Source organism: Heterodontus francisci, chromosome 29 (assembly GCF_036365525.1).
Source record: "Heterodontus francisci isolate sHetFra1 chromosome 29, sHetFra1.hap1, whole genome shotgun sequence".
NCBI classification, from domain to species: domain Eukaryota; kingdom Metazoa; phylum Chordata; class Chondrichthyes; order Heterodontiformes; family Heterodontidae; genus Heterodontus; species Heterodontus francisci.
The window spans coordinates 36833780-36857906 of NC_090399.1; the positions used below are offsets into that span (position 1 = coordinate 36833780).

General features: G+C 45.0%; 1 protein-coding gene across 1 annotated transcript; it reads right to left on the reverse strand.

Annotated features, from left to right (window-relative positions):
- Window positions 1-5869: 5869 nt before the first annotated feature.
- LOC137345765 (probable G-protein coupled receptor 139) lies at window positions 5870-16451 on the reverse strand. The gene is made up of 3 exons (XM_068009020.1): window positions 16385-16451; window positions 11768-12443; window positions 5870-5938 (listed from the first exon to the last, which is right to left on the reverse strand). The coding sequence occupies exons 1-3, from the start codon at window positions 16449-16451 to the stop codon at window positions 5878-5880; spliced, it is 804 nt and encodes a 267-aa protein (XP_067865121.1). The 3' UTR covers window positions 5870-5877.
- Window positions 16452-24127: the final 7676 nt, after the last annotated feature.

Sequence of the window (24127 nt, forward strand, 5' to 3'; positions counted from 1 at the left end):
AGGCCTCTCTGTTGGTGCATTTTGTCCTGACGGAATGTGAGGAGCAGTTTCGAGTGTCCCACAGCCTGGGCTTCAGTGAGCGTTGCTGTGTAATCCTGGTCACTGGGGTTTTGTGTAATCACTTCCCCCCCCCGACCCCTTCCTTATTAAATCCCGCTCCTATCCTGGTCTATCCACGGAGGCTGCATCAGTCCCATGTGGGAATAATCCTGAGCAGCGATCGCAGTGTTAGTGTGTTTATTGATCGTTTTGTATTGAGATGAAGTTATTTTCTTGCAATCCTACAAGGTGTGATGTAGTTTTTGTATGAATAGTGGTTTGTGTTGGTGAATATATCTGTCACTGTGGAACTCCCAGCGATGGCAGCAATGAGACCATTTTCTTTGTCTGATTTTCCTGTGCACAGATTTCTCTGGAACTGCAATTTGCTGCATCAAAGAATCGGAGTATCCAGCTCAGGAAATTCTCCCAGGATCCAGCAAAGGCCTCGTCACTTTACACTGGACTACAATAAAAACTCCTGCATAAAGTGTCCTGGCCTCAGGACCCGGCTCCTGACTGTGTGAGGGAGGGGGATCAGGGAAAGGGGGATTTGGGGGAGGGAGAAAGGGAGGGGGAGAAGATTGTGTGGAGGGGAGCGGGAAGGGGTTAATGGGTGAAGGGAGGGGAAAGTGGTTCGGGGTGGGCAATAGGAAGGGGGCAAGGGGTTCTGCAGGAGCAGGAAGTGGAAGTTTCCTGGGGAGTTTTCTGGCTGGATTACAGATTCCGGGAGCCAGTTGAACAGAGTCAGCTTTCCCATAATGCAGTGTGTCAGGGAAAAGGAAGGCTTCATCGACAGCTCGGGCTCCCTGACCCCATGATCCTGGATAGGAAGGGGAGAGGCATCGATGTTGTCCGATTGTTGCTGATTGTGGGATCTTGCTGTGCACAAATCGTCTGCTGGGTTTTCTACATTACAACCATGATGACACTTGTGAAGTATTTAATTGGTTGTGAAGCACTTTCACATCCACATATTTGACCTGAGTTTATTTTACTCAGAGTGATTGAAGTTTTTACCACAATAAATAGAAGAGATATTGTGGCCTGAAAATATTTCAGTCGATCGTGTACTAGACAGGGATATTAATCATCATTTATTTCTTGTTCAGGAGAATCTCTTCCTCACCTGTCTCGGGAACTCTTGGAGAATATTTCCCGGTTTCAAGGAATTATTGTCAAAGCTCCTTTATCTGACATTTCAGATTATTAAATTTTGTAAAATCACTCAGTGGGTTCAGAATGACTCCACTGGGAAATTTACACAATTTAACACTCTGCAGTTGTTTAACAGATTGTTTAAAGATTTATAGACAGATTTAAAATTTGCCTGTTACTGAACATGATTTTCACTTTTGATTTGAACCATCCACATGGACTGGAAATGGAACCCAGTGTTTGGGGGAAATGATTTCCCTGTTGTTTCTGGCCCCTGTCCTTCTGTGGGGCCGCCCCTGTGGGGCGGCGCAGTGGTTAGCACCGCAGCCTCACAGCTCCAGCAACCCGGGTTCAATTTCGGGTACTGCCTGTGTGGAGTTCGCAAGTTCTCCCTGTGTCTGCGTGGGTTTCCTCCGGGTGCTCCGGTTTCCTCCCACATGCCAAGGACTTGCAGGTTGATAGGTAAATTGGTCATTAGCAATTGCCCCTCGTATAGGTAGGTGGTAGGGAAAATATAGGGACAGGTGGGGATGTGGTAGGAATATGGAATTAGTGTAGGATTAGTATAAATGGGTGGTTGATATTCGGCACAGATTCGGTGGGCCGAAGGGCCTGTTTCAGTGTTGTATCTCTAAAACTAAAAACTAAAAACTTCTTGCTGGTGGAGGTGGTGGGTTTGGGAGGAGCTGTTGATGGAGTTGCTGCTGAGAATATGGACAGGATTCTACCACAGGCTTCGGGAACCTGACGTCGGGATGAAATGGGGGTCCCGAGACCACACATACCGTCAGCGGGACCAGCTCAGCAAATTTACTCGAGGCCCTTTGGACAATCATAGCTGTTTGTGGGATCTTTCTGTGTATAAATTGGCTGCCACATTTCCATCGTTAGAACAGTGACAACACTTCAGAAGTATTTAATTGGCTATGAAGCAATTTTTCATCCACCTGAGAGGGCAGATAAGACCTGAGTTTAACATTTCATCTGAAAGAGTCAGCCCCTCTGACAGTGTAGCACTATCTCAGTTCTGCCCCTCTGAGAGTGCAGCACTCCCTCAGTACTGACCCTCCAACAGTGCAGCCCTCCCTCAGTACTGACCCTCTGACAATGCTGAACTCTCTCAGCACTGAACCTCTGACAGTGCAGCATCTCTTCAGTACTGCACTGGAATGTCAGCTGGATTTTTATTCTCATGTTCTAGAGTGTGGATGTGAACCCTCAGCCTCCTTACTCAGAGGTGAGAGTGCTGCACACTGAGTCATGGTACATAATGCGCACCATCGTCATTTTAAGTGCTATTTGCTGTGTCCATTTTAAGTGCCATCTGAGGTGGCAATTGTAACTAATGTTGGTGAGGCTGAATTTGAGTGATAAGCATGCTGTTGACATTTTAAGTGATATGTCTGGAGGCCATTTTATATAAGATTCTGACCATAGCACAAAAGAACTTTTTTACTGACCCGCTGCGAAAGAGTTCATTGAAATGAGGCAACATTGAGATCTGATGTTGGAAACTTGTCACTTCCTCTCATCATTTACTGAATTTTACAATTAATGTAAAGGGATATTTTCCCACATTCTTCAACTGCTCGCTGAACTTACTCTGGGTCACAGCATAAATACAAGTGTTAGTGCAGCAACTCAGGAGCTGCAGCATGAAGCCCATTTCTCATACAAAACGATGTAGTAATATAGAATTATACCCCGAAACCCACATTCTGTTCCATATAGAATGTATTATAAACACTGACCAAAACAGTATGAAATTCCCTGAGAGAAACAACAGTGAAATGGTGGATTTCCTTTGGCTCCCATCTCTGGGTCCCTGTGACTCTCCCCACTGCTGTGAGCTCGGAGTCTCCTGCATTCTCTGATGCTCACTAAAATGTGTCTGACGGTTAAAGCATTGAGCTGTAGAATCGAAACAAATAGGATACATGGGGTTCGGATTTGATGGAGGAACTCGATTGTTACCCAGACACGAGATTCTTGTACATCTATTGTTACAGAACAAAACCAGGGAATGTTCAGCAGCCAATACTGACCAGTCAATATAAAATACCAGGTGATGTTCTTTAAATAGCTCAGAACATTCACTGTTCCCAGAACCACAGATGTTGTTTTCTCAGTGCAGTACTTACTTTTCAGCTTCTGGCAGCAAATAGCCACAAATTGATCAAAAGTAAAAGTGACAGTGAACCAGACAGAACAGTCTGTGTCTGCATAAACCAGGATGGCATGGATATTACACATAGGATGGACTTCAGGAAAAGAAACGTTTCCTTATAAACAATCAGAATGTGCCTCAATATCAGGTCAAGGATAATGACCAGTAGATCCACCATTGCCATGGTCACCAGGTGGCAAGTGACACATTTAGAGAGACCACATTTTCCGCGAGACAGGATCACAATCATCACTAAGTTAACTGTGAGGAAAGGAAATAAACAGAGAAATTATACATCAGGCTGGCAGCAAAGTTACCAATTTGATTGAGGACTGAATGACATTTGCCAATGTGTTCCTGTATCCAGTTTAGTTTAGAGATACAGCACTGAAACACGCCCTTCGGCCCACCAAGTCTGTGCCGACCATCAACCACCCATTTATACTAATCCTACACTAATCCCATATTCCTATCACATCCCCACTTGTCCCTATATATTTCCCTACCACCTACCTATACTAGGGGCAATTTTTTTTTATAATGGCCAATTAACCTATCAACCTGCAAGTCTTTGGCGGTGGGAGGAAACCGGAGCACCCGGAGGAAACCCACGCAGACACAGGGAGAACTTGCAAACTCCGCACAGGCAGTACCCAGAATCGAACCTGGGTCCCTGGAGCTGTGAGGCTGCAGTGCTAACCACTGCGCCACTGTGCCGCCCCAGTGATGTATTGAAATGATTGTACCTGAAATAACAAAAGGGACAGTCTGTTATACGGTGGAAGGAAGGAGAGATTAAATGATAAAAAGATGATACTGAAATTGTTGAACTCAATGTTGATCATAATCCTCCGCTCCCTCCTTTCCCTGCCTGCCTTAAACACTGTTACATCTTGAAGCACTCCCAGTTCTGACAAGGGGTTATCGACCTGAAACATTATCTCTGTTTCTCTCTCCACAGATGCATCCAGACCTGCTGCGTATTTCCAGCATTTTCTGCTTTTATTTCAGATTTGCAGCAGTCACTGTGTTTTACTTTTGTTTTGAATGTGAAGTGTTGGACTGACAGAGAGAATCCCTCACCTGTGACAGGCAGCCCCGAATTCAATTATTTCAAAACAATGATTGGAAATGAATCCACTGAAAAATTAATGAAATTAGTCAACTTTATTTTGGAAGATAACTTACACTTCATCTAATATTAAACCAACTAGAAAAAAATAAACATTTATGTGAATCAGGAGATGATGGAAAGTGATCTGGATGTCTGGAGTTGAATTTTGAGTCATTACAGGAAACTTTTTGTAAAACTGCCTGTGATCTATCCAGACAGGTTTCTAAAATTCAGTATAAATATCTGTATTGATCAGAAAGTGATTTCTGAAATTAAACTGTGCTGGAGACCAAAAGAACCTTTTAATCTGAAGAATGTGCTGGAGTCTGCCATTTGTTAGACCAGTGGAGGAGCATATGTCGGCTGTTCTCTGAACAGATAACGTGTTGAATTCTGTTAGGTGCACAACTCTGGTTTCAAAGCTTGTTTTTTTTGAGACAGTCCAGAACTTAAAAGAGAAACTAAAAACTTTAGGGTGCTGGGGAGACAGAAATTGTTGGAACCATATTATGAAACAGAGTCCTTTGGCCAGAGGCATGTGAGTAGAAATATCCAAGCTCTGATTACAGGATTGCCGTTTTGCAGGTAAACTGCCAAGAGTGGAAGCTGAATCTGGGAGTTGGCCAAAGCAATTACAAATTTTTGCAGCTGTTTTCAGTTACTTAAGGTAAAATGTAATATGGGTGGAGCTAAGCCATCAAGGCTGATGTGAATGGACATAACGAGTTTCAGGGATAGTATGTCGGTTTAGATGGATACTGTCTCCATGGCATTTGGGATTGCAGGGGAATCGCTGTTGGATGAAAATCGGTGACTGCATCTTGGAAGGCAGGATTTTGTGATCTCCCTCTGAAGGAGTTCAGAACTTTGAAGGGCTTTGTGGCTGTAATTTGTGCCATATATGCTGAGTGAACTGTCCAGTGAATCCTTGAGATCTATCTTTGTTGTATCTGATAGTTAATGTGCAGTTTGGAAAATGTAGATTGATTATGATTTGTCTGTTAATTCATGCTTATTTTATGTTGATTTTGCTTTGATTATTAGAGTAAAGGTTATAAAAATGAAATCTTGTCAATTTGTTTTTATTAATTGGTGTTGTTCAGTAAATTTGGTTCTTTTGATTTGTCGATCTCCTCGGGGATCGTACATCAGGTGTGAGAGACATTGAGAGAGAGGATGTGCCATTCATTGATCTCAGAATGATAAATGTGTTACTGTGTCATAATCAAATTAAGGAAGATTAAAGCAACATCACTTAAAATTAAGAGAAAAATAATGCAGTGAAACACTGTGTATCAAAGTAACAGTTGGATAAGAAGACTTATTAGGAACAACAACAGCAGCAAGGAGTGGAAAGTAAATTGCTTCTACATTAATGAAGTATTCATATATCTCCCTCTCATCCATCTGGTTCCTCTCTCTGCAGCCTTAGATTCCTGTTAGTGCCGGAGATGATGCTCCTGCTGACACAATGGTATGACACATTGAAAGCATTTCTTTATTAATAGAAGAGAGAAATCCTCCAGTGACATAATTAGGACCCATGGAGACTGACATCAATTACAGTCACTGAACAAACAGGTTCAGTTAACTTCATTCAATCCAACGCTTACTATCACAACATATTTATGACCATAAGTAAAATGTCTGCCATGCATATTGCTTAAAACAAGTGCCACCAATATCCCTTAAAACGCCCATCATGCATACCACTTACTATGTCTGCCATGCATATCCCTTAAAACAGATGGTGTGTATATCATTTAAAATAGTCAACATGGAGCAAGGAAGTTATGTTGAACTTGTATAAGACACTAGTTCGGCCTCAGCTGGACTATTGCGCCAATTCTCTGCGCTGCACTTGAGGAAAGACGTAAGTGCATTGGAGAGAGTACAGAAGAGGTTCACGAGAATGGTTCCAGGGATGAGGAGTTTTAGTTATGAAGATAGATTGGAGAAATTAGGACTGTTTTCCTTGGAGAAGAGAAGGCTGAGAGGTGATTTAATAGAGGTATTCAAACTGTTCCCAGACGTGAAAGGATCGAGAATGTGAGGGCACAGATTTAAAGTATTTGGTAAGATAAGCAAAAGTGACTTAAGGAAAAATATTTTCACACAGCAAGTGGTTAAGGTCTGGAATGTACTGCCTGAGAACATGATAGAGGCAGGTTCAACTGAAGCATTCAAAGGGAATTGGACAGTTATATGAAAAGGAAGAATGTGCAGGGTTATGGGGAGAAGGCAGGGGTATGGAACTGAGGGAATTGCTCTTTCAGAGAGCCAGTGTGGACATGGTGGGCCAAATGGCCTCCTTCTGCGTTGTCACAATTCTGTGATTCTGTGATTTAACATAAAGCCACGCCCATAATATCACTTATTGATATCAATTATAAGGGTCAGAGCCCCTGTCCGCAGTACATTGTAGTTAAATTGGATCATGTCTCCATCAAATATCACTTAAAATGCCCGTCAGGGATGGATCACATTTAAAGTGGCCACCATGGATCAAAATAACTTAAAATAACCACCATGCTTATCACTAACCCTTCAATATAATTGTACTGTCCAGAAACAGAAGCATTACTATGCAACTATAACAAGCTTCTCCACAGATTCACTTTGATGACTTTAATTTACTCTGAGAGATTGGGGACCCTCTCTGTCCCTCACCCATGGTTAAACCTGTTTGTGTCACATTACAAGGCCAGGCCTACTCGAAGCTCAGGCTTCAAACCTGCATAAAGCTCAACAGCAGCCCGAAATTCATTCCATTCAGGATAAGGGTTCAGTTTGGGCTTATGGGCCAGATTGGGGCGAAGGGGCTGTTTGGGTTGTAGAGTCAGTTTGGGAGTGATGGGTTTGTCTGGGGTGAAGGTCAGTTTGGGAGTAATGGGTTTGTCTGGGGTGAAGGTCAGTTTGGGAGTAATGGGTTTGTCTGGGGTGAAGGTCAGTTTGGGAATGAAGGGTCGGTTTGGGCTGAGGGGTCGGTTTGGGCAGTACAGGCCCTTCGGCCCTCGATGTTGCGCCGACCTGTGAAACCAGCTGACCTACACTATTTCATTTTCATCCATATGTCTATCCAATGACCACTTAAATGCCCTTAAAGTTGGCGAGTCTACTACTGCTGCAGGCAGGGCGTTCCACGCCCCTACTACTCTCTGAGTAAAGAAACTACCTCTAACATCTGTCCTATATCTATCACCCCTCAACTTAAAGCTATGTCCCCTCGTGTTTGCCATCACCATCCGAGGAAAAAGACTCTCACTATCCACCCTATCTAACCCTCTGATTATCTTATCTGTCTCTATTAAGTCACCTCTCCTCCTCCTTCTCTCCAACGAAAACAACCTCAAGTCCCTCAGCCTTTCCTCGTAAGACCTTCCCTCCATATCAGGCAACATCCTAGTAAATCTCCTCTGCACCCTTTCCAAAGCTTCCACATCCTTCCTATAATGCGGTGACCAGAACTGCACGCAATACTCCAGGTGCGGCCTCACCAGAGTTTTGTACAGCTGCAGCATGACCTCATGGCTCCGAAACTCGATCCCCCTACTAATAAAAGCTAACACACCATATGCCTTCTTAACAGCCCTATTAACCTGGGTCGCAACTTTCAGGGATTTATGTACCTGGACACCAAGATCTCTCTGTTCATCTACACTACCAAGAATCTTCCCATTAGCCCAGTACTCTGCATTCCTGTTACTCCTTCCAAAGTGAATCACCTCACACTTTTCCGCATCAAACTCCATTTGCCATCTCTCAGCCCAGCTCTGCAGCTTCCTTCGGCACTATCATACCGCTACAGAAGTTTGCGCTGCCCCATACCATACCCAGACTTTCAATTAACCTATCTGGCTTCTTTCTCCTTCTGTCTGGGTATCTTCTTCCATTTCCATTAGCTTGACTCTGCTCCCCCAACATCTCAGACAGTGTTGATCCTGAACGTTGACTTCGACAACCAACTCCACTTAATGGTTATGACTGTGAAATTGATTAATTAATTTTAATCAAACACCCTGACTCACTTTGCTGTACTGATGGATTCTGTGAATCTTTCAGTTTCTTCGTGACCTGAATTTTCTTTCTGACTTTCACTTGGGACTGTAGGAATTTGGAATATAGGAGGTTTCTCATGCTCTCCCTTTGTCACATTTCCTCTTTCAGCAAATGTTCAACATGACACTGACGGAGTCTCTCTCCAACCTTCACTAGATATTTGAACACACCTAGTATTTTTATAACAACTCCAAACACAGACTTCACTTATCACCTCTGTGGTTTTTCACCATGACCTTCTGACCTGCACTGAACTTTCTAAGTTTCATGCCTCATGTATCATCACGCATCTTCACACTGTCTTACTTTTCTCTAGCTTTGCTATTGATGTCAGGCTTAAGCAAACTAAACCTTGTCCTGGAGCGTGTTTACACACTAACTCATAAGGAGACCAACCTGTTGTAGACTGTGGGGTTATTCTGTAAGAGAACAGAAAATAGTCTAGCCTGTGTTGAAGAGATACATGGAAAATGGAAATTTTACTGAGCCTGTCACTGAGAAAATACTTCTGCAAAGACCTCTTCATAATTTGTACACTTCTTTCTGCAGCACCACTCGATGCTGGGTGATATGGTGGTGAGAGTGAGTGGAATGTTGTGATGGTGCGGGAGTGTGGTGAGTGAGGGTGAGAGTTGGATCAGGTAGAGTGAGAGGAGGGACAGCGTGAGATGGAGGGAGCGAGGACTGGTTGAGGGAAGATGCAGTGGGTGAGAGAGTCAGGAGAGAGGAGGGAAGGAGGCGATAAAATGGAAAGGGTTGGGGAGATTGGGAGAGGGTATCTGGGTAGGGGGAAGGGAGAGAGAGAGACAAATAGAGAGAAAGTGGGTGACTCAAAGTGAAAGTGAGAGAATGTAAGCGAGAGAGGGACAGATATGGTTGGGGGGGTGGGTGGTAGAGGAAGGTGAGGGAGATGTTTGGGGAAAGAGAGACTGGGAGCTGGATGGAGATTGAAATAGAAAGTGCGAGCAAACGACAAAGAGAGAGAGGCAAAGAAAGAGTCAGAGAGCTTGATGCAGAGAAAGAGAGAGAAAGAGAGAGGGAGAAAGCAAGAGACTGAAAGAGAATGCGAGAGCAAGAGAGAGAGAGAGAGAGAGAGACAAACAAAGATACAGACACACAGACAATGAGAGAGAAACAGAGACACAGACACTGGGAAACAGTGCTAGAGAGGGTGAGGAAGTGACAAGTTATCTTTATATAACTCCTTGAATGTTATAAAACATCCTAAGGCACTCATAGAAGCATTACAAAGCAAAATTTACACAAAGCCACATAAGGTGACATTAGGTCGAACAGATGGGTTTTAAGGGGTGTCTTTAAGGAGACAGAGAGAGAGGTGCAGAGGTTTAAGGTCATAAGGTCAGAAGAACTAGGAACAGGAGTAGGTAATTCAGCCCCTCGAGCCTGCTCCGCCATTCAATACGATCATGGCTGATCTCATCTCGGCCTCAACTCCACTTTCCTGCCCATTCTCCATAACCCTTCAACCCATTACTAATTAAAAATCTGTCTATCTCCTCCTTAAATTTACTCGATGTCCCGGCATCCACCCTAATCTGAGGTAGTGAATACCACATACGCACGACCCTCTGAGACAAGTAATTTCTCCTCATCTCTGTTTTAAATCTGCGACCCTTTATCCTAAAACTATGACCTCTTGTTCTAGATTGCCACACAAGAGGAAACATCCTCTTTAAGTCTACTTTGTCAATCCCCTTAATCATCTTATATACCTCAATTAGATCTCTTCTCATTCTTCTAAACTCTGGAGAGTAAAGGCCTAAACTGCTCAATCTCTCTTCATAAGACAAATCCCTCATCCCTGGAATCAATCTCGTGAACCTCCTCTAAACTGCCTCCAATGCAACTACATCCTTCCTCAAGTAAGGGGACCAAAACTGTACGCAATATTCCAGGTGCAGTCTCACTAATGCCTTGTACAGTTGCAGCAACACTTCCTGACTTTTATATTCTATATCTTTAGCAATAAATGCCAAAATTCCATTTTAGGGAAGGAATTGCAGAGCTTAGGGCCCAGGCAGCTGAAGCCACAGCCACTAATGGTAGAGCGATTAAAATCAGGCAAGAGTGACAAGACAGAATTAGAGGAGTGAAGAGATCTCGGAGGTTTGTAGGGCATGAGGAGGTTACAGAGGTAGGGAGGGGTGTAGGGCTTCGGGGAGGTTATAAAGATAGAGAGGGGTGTAAGGGCTGGAGGAGGTTTTAGAGATAGGGAGGGTTGTAGGGCTTGAGGAGTTTACAGAGATAGGGAGGGGTGTAGGAACTGGAGGAGGTTGCAGAGATAGTGAGGCATATAGCGACTGGAGGAGGATCCAGAGATAGGGAGAGGTGTCAGGGATGAAGTGTGTTTTCAGATGATGTGGCAGAGGGACAGCATGTAGATGACAATAGGAAGGGCCAAGAATAGATCCTTGGGGAACACCAGAGGTAACGGTTCAGGAGCAGGTAGAGAAGCCATTGTAAATGATTCTCTGACTGCGATTAGATAGATAAGCATGGAACCAGGTGAGAGCAGTCCCACCAAGCTGGACGACATTGCAGAGGCATTGGAGGAGGATGGTGTGGTCATCCGTGTCAAAGGCTGCAGACAGGTCGAGAAGGACGAGGAGGGAAAGTTTACCTTTGTCACAGTCATATCGGATGTCATTTGTGACTTTGATAAGAGTTGTTTCAGTACGGTGACAGGAGCAGAAACCTGATTGGAGGATTCAAACATGGCGTTCCGGGAAAGATGGCCATGGATTTGGGAGGTGACAACACGTTCAAGGACTTTGGAGAAGAAAGAAAGGTTGGAGATGGGGCGTTAGTTTGCAAGGACAGAGCAGGCCGAGGCTCCTGCAGGGGGTGGTGTTAGTCTCTTCCAGCCCCCACTCCCGCCGCTGGGGGTATTTTCACATCCCCAGTGATTCCTGCTGTCATTCAGTTTATGGAAGTCTGGGGATAAATATTCCATTCATGGACTGGAAACACTGGGACCCGCCTCTGGGCTGCTCTCAGATGTTTTGTTTATTCATTAATTGAATAATTGATGAACCGGGTATTTCACTGCACTCTTGACCTGCTCTCTGAACTTGGACTGAGTCACCACATAAATAAATGTGTTTGTGCAGCAACTTAAATTCAACAGCATATATCCGACTTGTCCAAATGTATAAGAATCAAAATCAAAGTGATATGCGATGTTAAAGTAAAACAAAACAAACACAGACCACAGAAGTATGAAGCTGCCGGATATGGTGAAGAGTAAAATCACAGACTTGCTTCTGCTCTCCATCTCTGGGTCACTGTGATTCTCTCCCTTGCTCTGACCCCTCAGTTCCTTACGGACTCGACTGGCCACTAAAATGTGTCTGACTGTCAAAGCATTGATAAACAGGATTAAAGCAAATGGGAGCATTGGGGTTAAAACCATATCAAACCTGTCAAATCCCACCCATCCGGGCTCAGTATAATAGCTTGGCTTTGTGTAACAGTACATTGGCACATTGTTGATTATCTTTGCAGGTTCATATATAAAGTAGAAGGGGATGTTTTTTGAACAGAGCAGAATGCAGGTTGCTGTTAGAACCACAGCTGCAGTTTTCTCGGTGCAATATTTTGTTTTCAACTTCTGGCAACAAATGGCCACAAATCGATCAAAGGTGAAAGTGACGGTGAACCAGACAGAACAGTCTGTAGCTGCACGATTCAGGGGATGTTTAACTCTACACACAGGGAGGATGTTCAAGAAAGATCCCAGGAAATAATAATGACCGATCTGGTTCAGTATGACCTGAAAGATAATGACCAGTAGATCTACCATTGCCATGGCCACCAGGTAACGAGTGGTGCAGGTGGAGAGGCCACACTTTCCCCGGGACAGGATCACAATCGCCAGTAAATTAACTGTAAGAGAGAGAAGGGAAAAGAGACTGGAAATTACTGATCAAACATTCTCCATGTCTGACCTAGACTCTAAGGGTAGGATTCTAGCACCAAAACTGGGGTGGGGGGGGGGGTCAGAGGTTAAAATTTAAAAATCTCAACCCTGAATCCAACCGACCTCTGACCTGCCCACTTCCAGATTTAATGGAGTTGGGAAAGGGGACGGACAGACAACCGCTCCCAGGAGATGGGTTGGTAATTTAAATATTTGAATGAGGCTGGAAGTCTCTGATTTCATCTGTTTTACAGGTTTAACACTTTCCAGCCGGGTTTCCCCGTTATACTCCACACCACATAGAAAGACACCCGGGATTGGATCATCCTCCCACTCTCGGATCCCACCCAACCTTCGCCACGATAGGACCCCTCCATTCCACAGGATCAGACCCCACGAGGATTGGATTCTCCAAGAATTAGATGCCCACATGAGGGTCAGACCCAACTGCTCCTGGGGTTCAACCCCAAGGCGCAGACCCGATACAAAGGCAGCATAGCTTGGACCCATACAGCTCCCATAGTGACAACGAGTGTGGAATATTCCAATGTTTACATCTGAGGTCCACGCACCTATACTTTACAACAGAGTCCCTGCACAGGAATCAGGATCAGGAACCTGCGAGGGTTTTCATTCCCAGACCAAAGCTGGTGAGGAAGAGAGGAGTGGGAATGGCGAGTGAATGAAACAAAATGAATCAATCCAAATGGGGCCATCGGAATGTCCCAGCAGGAGATAGTGGAGGGAAACTGGCCGGGAAACGGCCTCATGGTGTCTGTCAGGAAAGATTCTATATCCAAATGCATGGAGTGTAAGAAATAAACGCGATGACCTGCAGTTGCAAATTCAAATGGAAGGTTATGATGTGGTGGCCATTGCGGAGACGTGGCTGCAGGATGGTCGGGACTGGGAACTAAATAAACCTGGTTATAAAGTTTACAGGAGGGACAGGGAAAATGACAGATGGGACGGAGTAGCCTTACTAATTAGAAATAATATCACCTCATTGGTGAGGGAGGATATAATGAGAGGAAAGCATCCGGTGGAGAACTTATGGGTGGAACTGAGGAACAGAAAAGGATCTAAAACTGTAAGAGGTGCTGTGTATAGACCCCCTGGTAGCAGTTCTGATGTGTTAGATTGTATAAATGCACAAATTAGGCAAGTGTGTAACAAAAGCAGAGTAGTATTAATGGGGGATTTTAACTTACACATAGATTGGGAGAGGCAGACTAGCACCTGTCAGAAAGGTAGTGAATTTCTGGAATGTGCTGGGGATAGTTTCCTACTAAAAGCTGAAACTGGAGATATTGTCATTGACAATGGGGAAATGACAGACATGTTGAACAATTACTTTGCCTCAGTATTTACAGTTGAAAAAGGGGGATAACTTGCCGGAAGTCCCGAAAAATGTATTAGCTGATTGGGGACAGGGACTTAATACAATTACCATAAGTAAAACATCAGTAACAAGAAAATTAATGGAACTAAAGAGAGAGAAATCCCCAGGACCTGATGGTTTCCATCCGAGGGTGTTAAAGGAAGTTGGGGAGCATATTGTAGATGCCCTAACTATAGTCTTTCAGAGTTCCCTAGATTCAGGAGTGCTCCCTCTGGATTGGAAAGTTGCACATGTTACTCCACTTTTTAAGAAGGGTGAAAGGGGGAACCAAGGAAATTACAGACCAGTTAGCCTGACATCTGTGGTGGGCAAGTTTCTGGAGTCTATAATCAAGGATAGGGTGACTGAACACCGAGAAAAATTTCAGTTAATCAGAGACAGACAGCATGGATTCATGACGGGAAGGTCATGCCTGACAAATCTCATGGAATTTTTTGAAGAGGTGACTAAGGTAGTGGACAGGGGAATGTCCATGGATGATATTTATATGGACTTCCAGAAGGCATTTGATAAAGTCCCACATAAGAGACTGTTAACTAAGGTAGAAATCCATGGAGTTGAGGGCAAATTATTGACATGGTTTGGAAGTTGGTTGAGTGGTAGGTGACTGAGAGTGGGGATAATGGGTAAGTACTCCAATTGTTAGGCTATGACGAGCGGTTTCCCGCAGGGATTTGTGTTGGAGTCTCAATTATTCACATTATTCATTCATGACTTGGATGATGGCATATTAATCATATATCCAAATTTGCTGATGATACAAAGTTAGGTGGTATTGTAGACAGTCTAGATGATAGCATAAAATTGCAAAGAGATATTGACAGACTAGGTGAGTGGGCAAAACTGTGGCAGATGGATTTCAATTGCAGGTGAGTGTGAGATTATCCATTTTGGACCAAAAAAGGATAGAGCAGGGTACTTTCTAAATGGGACGAGCTGAAGTAGAGTAGATGTCCAAAGAGACTCGGGGGGGGTTCAGGTGCATAGATCTTTAAAATAACACGAGCCAGTGCAGAAAATAATCAAAAAGTCTAATGGAATGCGAGCCTTTATAACTAGAGGATTGGAGTATAAAGACACACAGGTTATGCTGCAGCTGTACAAAATTCTGGTTCGACCCCACTTGGAGTACTGTGAGCAGTTCTGGGCACCACACCTTAGGAAGGATCTATTGGCCTTGGAGGGAGTGCAGCATAGGTTTACAAGAATGATACCTGGATGACAGGGGTTAAGTTACGAGGAGAGATTACACAAATTAGGCCTGTTTTTGCTCGAATTTAGAAGGTTAAGGGGTGATCTGATCGAAGTCTTCAAAATATTAACAGGAAAAGACAGACTAGATAAAGATAAACTATTTCCACTGGTTGGAGATTCTAAAACTAGGGGGCATAGTCTAAAAATGAGGACCAGAATATTCTGGAGAGATGTTAGGAAGCACTTCTTCACACAAAGGGTGGTAGAGGTTTGGAACTCTCTCCCACAAACAGCAGTTTAAGCTAGAACAGTTGTTAATTTCAAATCTGAGATAGTTAGATTTTTGTTAAGCAAAGACATTAAGGGATATGGGCCAAAGGCAGGTATATGGAGCTCGGCTGCGAATCAGCCATGATCTCACTGAATGGTGGGACAGGCTCGAGGGACCGAATGGCCGACTCCAGTTAGTATGTTCCTATCTTCATCCTGTGTAATAGACAGATAATAAAATTCACCACTCATGACCCAAAGATTCTCAGGACCATGTTGGGGTAAGGGGATTAATCATCACTAAAATAACTAAAGTGTTTACAGTAACTGTACGCAGAGTAAGAAATGTCATTATCCAGAGGATTAGAATGCTGTAACAGTGCTGTCCTGCTGTTTAACTGTCAGTAAGTAGTTAACATCTGTTTCTGTTATAGCAGTTCAATAGGAGACAGAGCAATATCAATACATTTCACTTTATACACTTATTACCAAACATCAGCAAAAAACACTTTGCAATCAATTACATTGTTAAAATACAGAGGCAGCTTGATGGAATGGAGAGATCAGATATCTGAAACAATGATTTCAAAATAGAACCGAGTTGGACAATTGTACTCAGGACAATTCTACAGTGACAGATACTCCCAGTAATACATGGTCACTGGTGTCAGGTGTTCCACTCTGGTTAGTGACCCACAGTCATTTTGATTTTACACTGACTGATGTTCCCACTAATACCTTCACTCAGAGAGTTGCCTTCACTGAGGTCTAATTCAGCATTACACGATATTCCACTAAATGCAATAACTTGATAATTCAGAGAGCCTGTCAGTCACAAACAGAGGTTTATTATCAGCTGAGACAATGGAATAAAACTGCAGAGATAATTCAGGATATTTGACGGAAGGAAATGATATCACTGATCCGGTGTCTGTATAACAGTAACCACTAGATCAGCATTTAACATTATCAGTCACAGAGTAAAACCAGAGACCAGCTCTCACACAGATTAACACAACTTCAATGGTTATAGTCACTTACCAGGAACACCAATAACAGCAAGAATTGGGTAATATATTTTCGAGATAATGTCAATTGTTCGTCCCATTTTTGTGTGGTGAAGTGTCCCTTCGTGCTGCAGGCAATCTCTCTGTATTAAACTCTGAGGTGACACATTGCCAGAGCCTGTAATTTATACCCTGTGGGATCTCCCCGGGGATATTGAGGTTGCGACATCACTTAAACTGTTTTTTTAAATTGAAAAAACAGATTACAACATCGAGTTCAGTCTGTGCATTGATACAATCTATTTATTTTGAATATTAAACTGGTAAACTCCAAAAACTGGACAATTCTGATCACATTAATTAACTAATGAAAATTTGAAGCTGTATTCTCCCAGCAATGAGGTTGTTCTTTCAAACACCATCAGTCCCATCTCTAGATCTCATGTTGTTTCAGTGATGTCCTTCACTCGACTGTGGTTTGGGTGATGAAGAGCAGATTGTGGCCATTGTCCATCTGGGCCTTGAGCTGCAGGCTCTCATTGTCAAGCACAGAGAACTGGGACTGCAGGCAGTGAAACTCTGGGGAGTCCTTCACCATCTCACTGGCAAGAGTCTTCAGCTGTTCCTGTGGCGGGGAGAGTGGGGAGGAGACACAGGACAAGGACAGGGTCCACACCATGTCTGACCAATCAGAGTAAACACAGGAACAGGAGGAGGCCATTCAGCTCCTCGAGCCTGTAACGGAGGACCAGGAGATATCAATTCAGCCCTCAAGGCTCTTCCGTCTTTTGATGGAAGTGGAGGGGATATTGGAACAGGAAATTAGGGAATAGATGAGAGTTTTAAAGTGTCAAAGAGTATCTCAGCTGGAAGAAGGGGCCGTGGAATCTTTTACCTCCACCAGAGAGGATAAATGGGACCACGGAATAAAATTTTATGAAGAAAATGGCACCTCCAACAATGCAGCACACACTCAGTACAGACCCCCTGACAGTGCAGTACTCCCTCAGTACTGGTGACAGTGCAGCACTCCCTCAGTCCTGATCCTCTGAAAGTGCAGCGCTCCCTCAGTACTGCCCATCCGACAGTACAGCACATCCTCACTTCGAACACCCTGACAGTGCAGTACACCCTCAGTAACAACCCTTTGACACTGCAGCACTCCCTCACGACCGACCCTTTGACAGTGCAGCACTTCTTCAGAACTAACCCCCTGATAGTGCAGCCCTCCCTCAGGACTGTACCACTGACAATGCAGTACACCCACCGGACTGACCCTCTGACAGTGCAGCACTCCCTCAGGAATGACCCTCCAACAGTGCAGCACACCATCAGCAATGACCCTCTGACAGTACAGCACTCCCTCAGTACTGTTCCTGTGACACTGCTGCGTGGCCTCAGTACTGACCCCCTCACAGTGCAACACTGTCACAGTACCGACCCTCTGACAGTGCAGAACGCCCTCAGTACTGACCACCTGAGAGTGCAGCGCTCGCTCAGTACTGACCCTCTGACAATGCAGCAGTCCCTCATAATGACCCTCAGACAGTTTAGCGCCCCTTCAATGCTGACTCTCCAACAGAGCAGCACTCCCTTAGTACTGACCCTCTGGCATTGTAGAACTCCCTTAGTACTGACTCTCTGACAGTGCAGCACTACCTCAGTACTGATCCTCTGAGAGAACAGCACTCCCTCAGAACTGACCCTGTGACAGTGCAGCACTCCCTCAGTACTGACCCTCTAACAGTGCAGCACTACCTCAATACCAACCCTCCGACAGTGCAGCATGCCCTCAGTACTTACCTTGCGACAGTGCAGCACTCCCTCAGTACTGACCTTCTAACAGTGCAGCACTACCTCAATACCAACCCTCCGACAGTGCAGCATGCCCTCAGTACTTACCTTGCGACAGTGCAGCACTCCCTCAGTACTGACCTTGCGACAGTGCAGCACTCCCTTAGTACTGACCCTCTGGCATTGTAGAACTCCCTCAGAACTGACCCTGTGACAGTGCAGCACTCCCTCAGTACTGACTCTCTGACAGTGCAGCACTACCTCAATACCAACCCTCCGACAGTGCAGCACTCCCTCAGTACTTACCTTGCGACAGTGCAGCACTCCCTCAGTACTGACGTTGCGACAGTGCAGCACTCCCTCAGTACTGACCCTCTGACAGAGCAGAACTCCCTCAGTGCTGATCCTCTGATATTGCAGCACTCCCTCAGTACTGATCTTGTGACAGTGCAGTGCTCCCTCAGTACTGCCCCTCTGACCGTGCAGGGTTCCCTCAGTACTGACCCTTTGACAGTGCAGCGCACCTCAGTACTGACCCTCTGACAATGCAGTGCTTCCTCTGTACTGACTTTTATGTAGGTGGTCACACTGCTGAATAGGAGCATGTAGGCAGATAGGGACTGTGTGAGGGCCAGGCAGTCCAAGAGAACCAAGGACATAGTGCAGGATTCTCCTGATATGATCTAATTCGTTCATCGGTTTTCCAGTTTGGATACTGATGAGGGTGATGGCTCCTCAGAGGACTGCAGTCAGAGCCACCTTTATGGCACCACAGGTGGCTCAGCTGCGCAGGAGGGGGGAAGAAGAGTGGAAGCACAGGAGTGATAGGGGATTCATTACTTGGGCGAACAGAGAGGTGTTTCTGCAGCAGCAAATGTGACTCCAGGATGATGAGTTGCCTCTCTGGTGCCAGGGTCAAAGATGTCACAGAGCAGCTGCAGGACATTCTTCTGGGCGAGTTTGGACAGCCAGAGGTTGTGGTCCACATTGGTACCAGTGACTTAGGTAAGAAGTGGGATGAGGTCCTGAAAGCAGATTTTAGGGAGCTAGGAAGGAGATTAAAAAGCAGGCCCTCTAAAGCAATAATCTCAGGATTACTCCCAGTCCCATGTGCAATTGATCATTGGGATAGGAGAATTAAGCCATTGAATACATGGCTAGAGAACTGGTGTAGGAGGGGGGGCATCAGATTTCTGAGACATTGGGATTGGTTCTGGGGCAGCTGGGACCTGTACAATTTGGACGGGTTGCATCTTAGCAGGACTGGGACGAATATTCATGCAGGGAGTTTTGCTAGTGCTGTTGGGGAGGGTTGAAACTAAATTGTCAGGGGGATAGGAACCTGAGGGGGAGCTCAGATAGGAGGGAAGCAAAATTGTAACTTGTCAGGGGTGTGGGAACCAGGACCAACTATCAGAGAGGAATACCAAGAAGCACAGAATACTGGGAGAGATAGATATCACAAAAGTAGGGAATAATAAGTTAGTAGGTGGGGTCAGAGTAAGGGAGAAAGTAATAAATTCTGAATCAGGTTTAATGTGCACCTGTGTGAATGCACGGATTGTGGTTAATAAGACTGGTGAGGTACAGGCACAGATTGCCATGTGGAAATATGAGGTTGTGGCTATAACAGAGGCCGAGATCAAAGAAGGGCGGGACTGGGTGTTAAATATTCCCGGATACATGGTGTTCAGGAAAGATAGGAAAGGGAAAAAGAGGGAGTGATGGCGGTGTTAATTAAGGAGAGCACTGTAGTGCTGGAGAAAAAGGATGTCCCAGAGGGGTCGAGGACAAAATCAATTTGGCTAGAGCTAAGGAACAAAAAATGTGCAGTTACATTGCTCGATGTTGTCTATAGGCCACCAGCTGGTGGGAAGGATATAGAGGAAAAAATTTGCAAAGAAATTATAGAGAAGTGCAAAACATACAGGGTAGTTATAATGGGGGATCCAAATATAGACTGGGATAACAGTTGTGCAAAGGGCAGTGAGGGGCAAAAGTTCCTAGAGTGTGTTCAGGAAAATGTTCTACAAAAGAATGTTGCTAGTCCAACGAGAAAGGAGGCACTGCTAGACCTGTTTCTTGGGATTGAGGTGGGCCAAATGAATCAAATATCGGTTGGAGAGCATTGAGGGGATAGTGATCATTATATCATAAGGTTTAGGCTGACTATGGAAAAGGAGAAAGAGCAATCCAGGATAAGAATAATTAACTGGGGGAAGGCCAACTTCAATGGGGTAAGAATGGAGCTGGGGCAAATAAATTGGAGTCAAAAGCTGGCAGGAAAACTGGTAGATGAACAATGGGCTACCTTCAAAGAATAGATAGTTTGGGCACAGTCAAGGTATGTTCCCTCAAAGGGGAAAATTAGTGCAAACAAATCCAGAGCTCCCTGGATGACAAAAGAGGTAGAGATTAAGATAAAGAAGTAAAAGTGTGGTTATGACAGATGCCAGGTAGAAAATACTATTGAGGACCAGGCTGAATATAGAAGGTCCAGAGAGGAAGTGAAAAAGCAAATAAGAGAAGCAAAGAGAGAGCAAGAGAAGAGACTGGTAGCTAGCATTAAAGGGAGTCCCAATTTTCTTTATAGGCATATAGACATATAAATATAAAAAGGGTGGTAAAAGGAGCAGTGGGGCCGATTATGGAGCAGAAAGATGATTTACACAAAGAGGCAGAGTGCATAGCTGAGGTATTAAATGAATACTTTGCATCTGGCTTCAGCAAGGAAGAAGATGCAGCCCAGACAATGTTGAAAGACTGGGCAGGTCTGACACTAGAGGGGTTTAAAATTGATAAAGAGGAACTTGTTGGCCAAGGGTTGCAAGAAATACTGAGTCTCAGACAAACTGTTGCATAGCTCATGAACTAAAGTAACCGACGCTCAGACACTGTTGGATTGTTTCTGAACTATAGTAACCTGAGCTCAGACACTGGCCTGTGCTGGTAAAAACCAGTTTGAACGAATTAATTTATGTGACAGACAAGGGAGAGATCACAGGAATAGAGCCTTATTTGGTCACGGTGTGACACCGGGGTCTTTGGGCCTGGGCCAATAAGGAGAAGATACGTACGAGGTGAGCAGGCCTAAGCCAACCGGAAAGAAACAGCACAGTTTGAAGAGATAAGATACAGAATAAGTATAGAGAATCTCGGGCAGAGAGCCAGCGAGAAACTCCGGGGACCAACCATCGCGGAAGTGGAAGACCCTGCATGAGCAACGCGGCAACGACGTAAAAGAGAGAGAGAACGGAACGCCTGGCCAGCGTTCCTTTTTCGGGTATTATCCTTTGTTTTCTGTGACTAGGTCAGGGAAAGGTCAGAGGAACCTAATGGACGTGCTTATCGATTCCAGCTAGCTTTGCTATTAACTGTATAACTCAGTTTGAGTTGCATGCTTTTGTCTAACCAGGTGTATAAGCCTTATTCTTACATTGTACAACAACATGAATAAAGTAAATTGATAGTTAAAGAAAGGACTGAGTTTCCTCGTCTTTGTACTATGCCATTAACCGTAGCCGGTGGATCAGGTGTAGGGTGGCTCACCTGTAACCCCGATATCCCAAACACCCAGCCTGAGCCTGAATTAAGAGGACTTAGTCCCACGTGACGGCCAGGATCAACTGGGTGAAACGAATAAAGGGACCAAGGGAGAGTTGACTCCAACCCACGGTTTACATAATTGGCGTCCCTGTGTGGGCACGACATAAATCTCTCCGTTGAATCAGCGGGAGACTCCAGCCAAACCAAATTGGCAAAGTACAGATAGAACAGGAACTTAGGGGTTAATTCGTAGCTACTAACATAAGATGACGAATCAAAGGGAATCTCCAAGCCCTGGAGACTTGGATTGTTTTGATTGGAAGGGATTCCTCCAAAAATATGTAATAGGGAAGTGGCCACAATACGGGGCATATGTAAGTCACACTAGCGACAAGGAAAACCCTTTGGAAGATTGCACAAGCAAACATGTTAGCTCAGAAATTTAAAAAAATTCAGAAGTCAGTAGCTATCGGCTGTTTACTTGAGGAATGGATAGAATGCCAACAGCAGGCTAAAAATGAGCAGAACAGACTAGAGGAAGAGATTAAAAAACTCTGTGGGGAAACAGCCCGCCTTAGTGAAAAAGTAACTGATTTGCAGGGACAGGAAAGTGCAGATTTGATGCATATGAACCAATATCAGTTACAGTGCGAAAAACTAGTTACGGAAAGAAGTAGGCGAGAGGGAGAAGCCCAAGCATCTAAAGCTGAGGTGGAAGAATGGAAACAGCAATGTAGTAATTTAAAAACTGCCATGAATGTGATTCAGAGAGTAGCTCAGGAAAAGAGAAGTAATACAGGTGATCACACAAAGTGTCAAAAATACATAGCGAGACGACAAGAGCAGCTAGCTGCGCAGAGAGGTGTAATCTGTGCTTATGCACCCGAAGGAAGTGAGGAGAACGGTGAAGGGGACATAGATTGGAATGAGTTAGCAGACGAAGTAGCTAGATACGGCCATGATGACGGAGACCCTCTACCCGAGGATCCTCCGCCAGCATACGTGCCAGAGCCAAAGGAGCCGTCGGCCCCCATGGCCCCCCTTGTGACCACCAGGGCAGCGATAGGGGCAGATGGCCAGGTGGCAGCTGACCCGCGTATGACATATTCCACTCCAATGGGGGTACAGCAATTGAGGGATATTGCGAAAGACATTGGGACATGCGCACGCGGGGATGATCCGAGGGAGCTGTTCCAAGCGGTCAGTCAACAGAGATGAATACACAGCTTAGATGATGCTGAAGAAAGAAAATTAATTATAATGTGCCTACACCCACACATACACTCCGCCCTACCGGAGGACCAAAAACTCGGTAGAGGCACAAATGAGGCTTTAAAAGAACAAGTATTAAACGTCATGGGCGCTAACAGAGGGGACTCAGTGGAGGCGCTAACGAAATGCTATCAAAGAAAAGGTGAACACCCTGTCACGTTTGCGGCCCGCATCTGGGCGGTGTTTCAAAGGGTATATGACGCAAACCTAGATCGAGCAAATCCAACGCCAGCGATTAGAAACCAATGGCTGAGAACGCTGGTGTCGCATGGCACTGGGGAGTCAAGAAGGGCACTAGATCAATTTGATCCCTCTGATGACACGCACACAGAGGCTTGGGTACTCAGGAGGATGGTTAGAGCATGGGAGAAGGAAACAACAAAATTCTCCAAGGCCCCTGGGGGAAAGGCGATGCCTGTCAAAGATCAGACAATAGCCTGGAGAAATGAAGGGAGGGGAACTACACAGGGGACACCCCACCCAGCCTTTCAGACAGGAGGAAGGGGTAGAGGCATTGGGAGAGGAACCGTCCCAGGAACAGGGAGAACTCCGGGCGGGCCAACCCACAGCTATAACTGAGGCCAGGAGGGACATTTCAAAAGAGAATGCCCAAATCAGAGACAAGAAAATGCAGGTCGGGGAGGAGGTCAGGACAAACGCCAGAGCCTACCCGCGGAAGGACCGAATAGGTCAAATCCTCAATGTAATATACTAGAGATAGCACCGTCTTCGGGATCATACCCTAAACCCCAATGATGGTCGCAGGCCTCTCCGTTATGGGTGTGTGACACACGGTGGGATAACACAGGGAGACCCCTAGTGAATGGTAGGGTTGGAGGCCGCCCTGTCACGTTCCTTTGGGACACTGGAGGATCCCGAACCACCGTAAACACCACCAATGTTAGATTGGAAAATTCAAAGTAAACTTGTTTTAAGTGGATTCACAGGACATTCACAAGTGGGATATGTGAGCGTACCGTTGGAAGTCAGTGTGGGGGACATAGCAATAGAGCACTCAGTGGTTCTCATTAAATTACCCAGAGAACAAGAACATATATTAGGGTGTGATTATATGGCTAAAGTGGGACTCTGTTTTGACCCTGTTAATTGCGCGATTTGGCAAATGCCCTTGGGCATGGGTAGTATAGATCACACATCCGTCCCG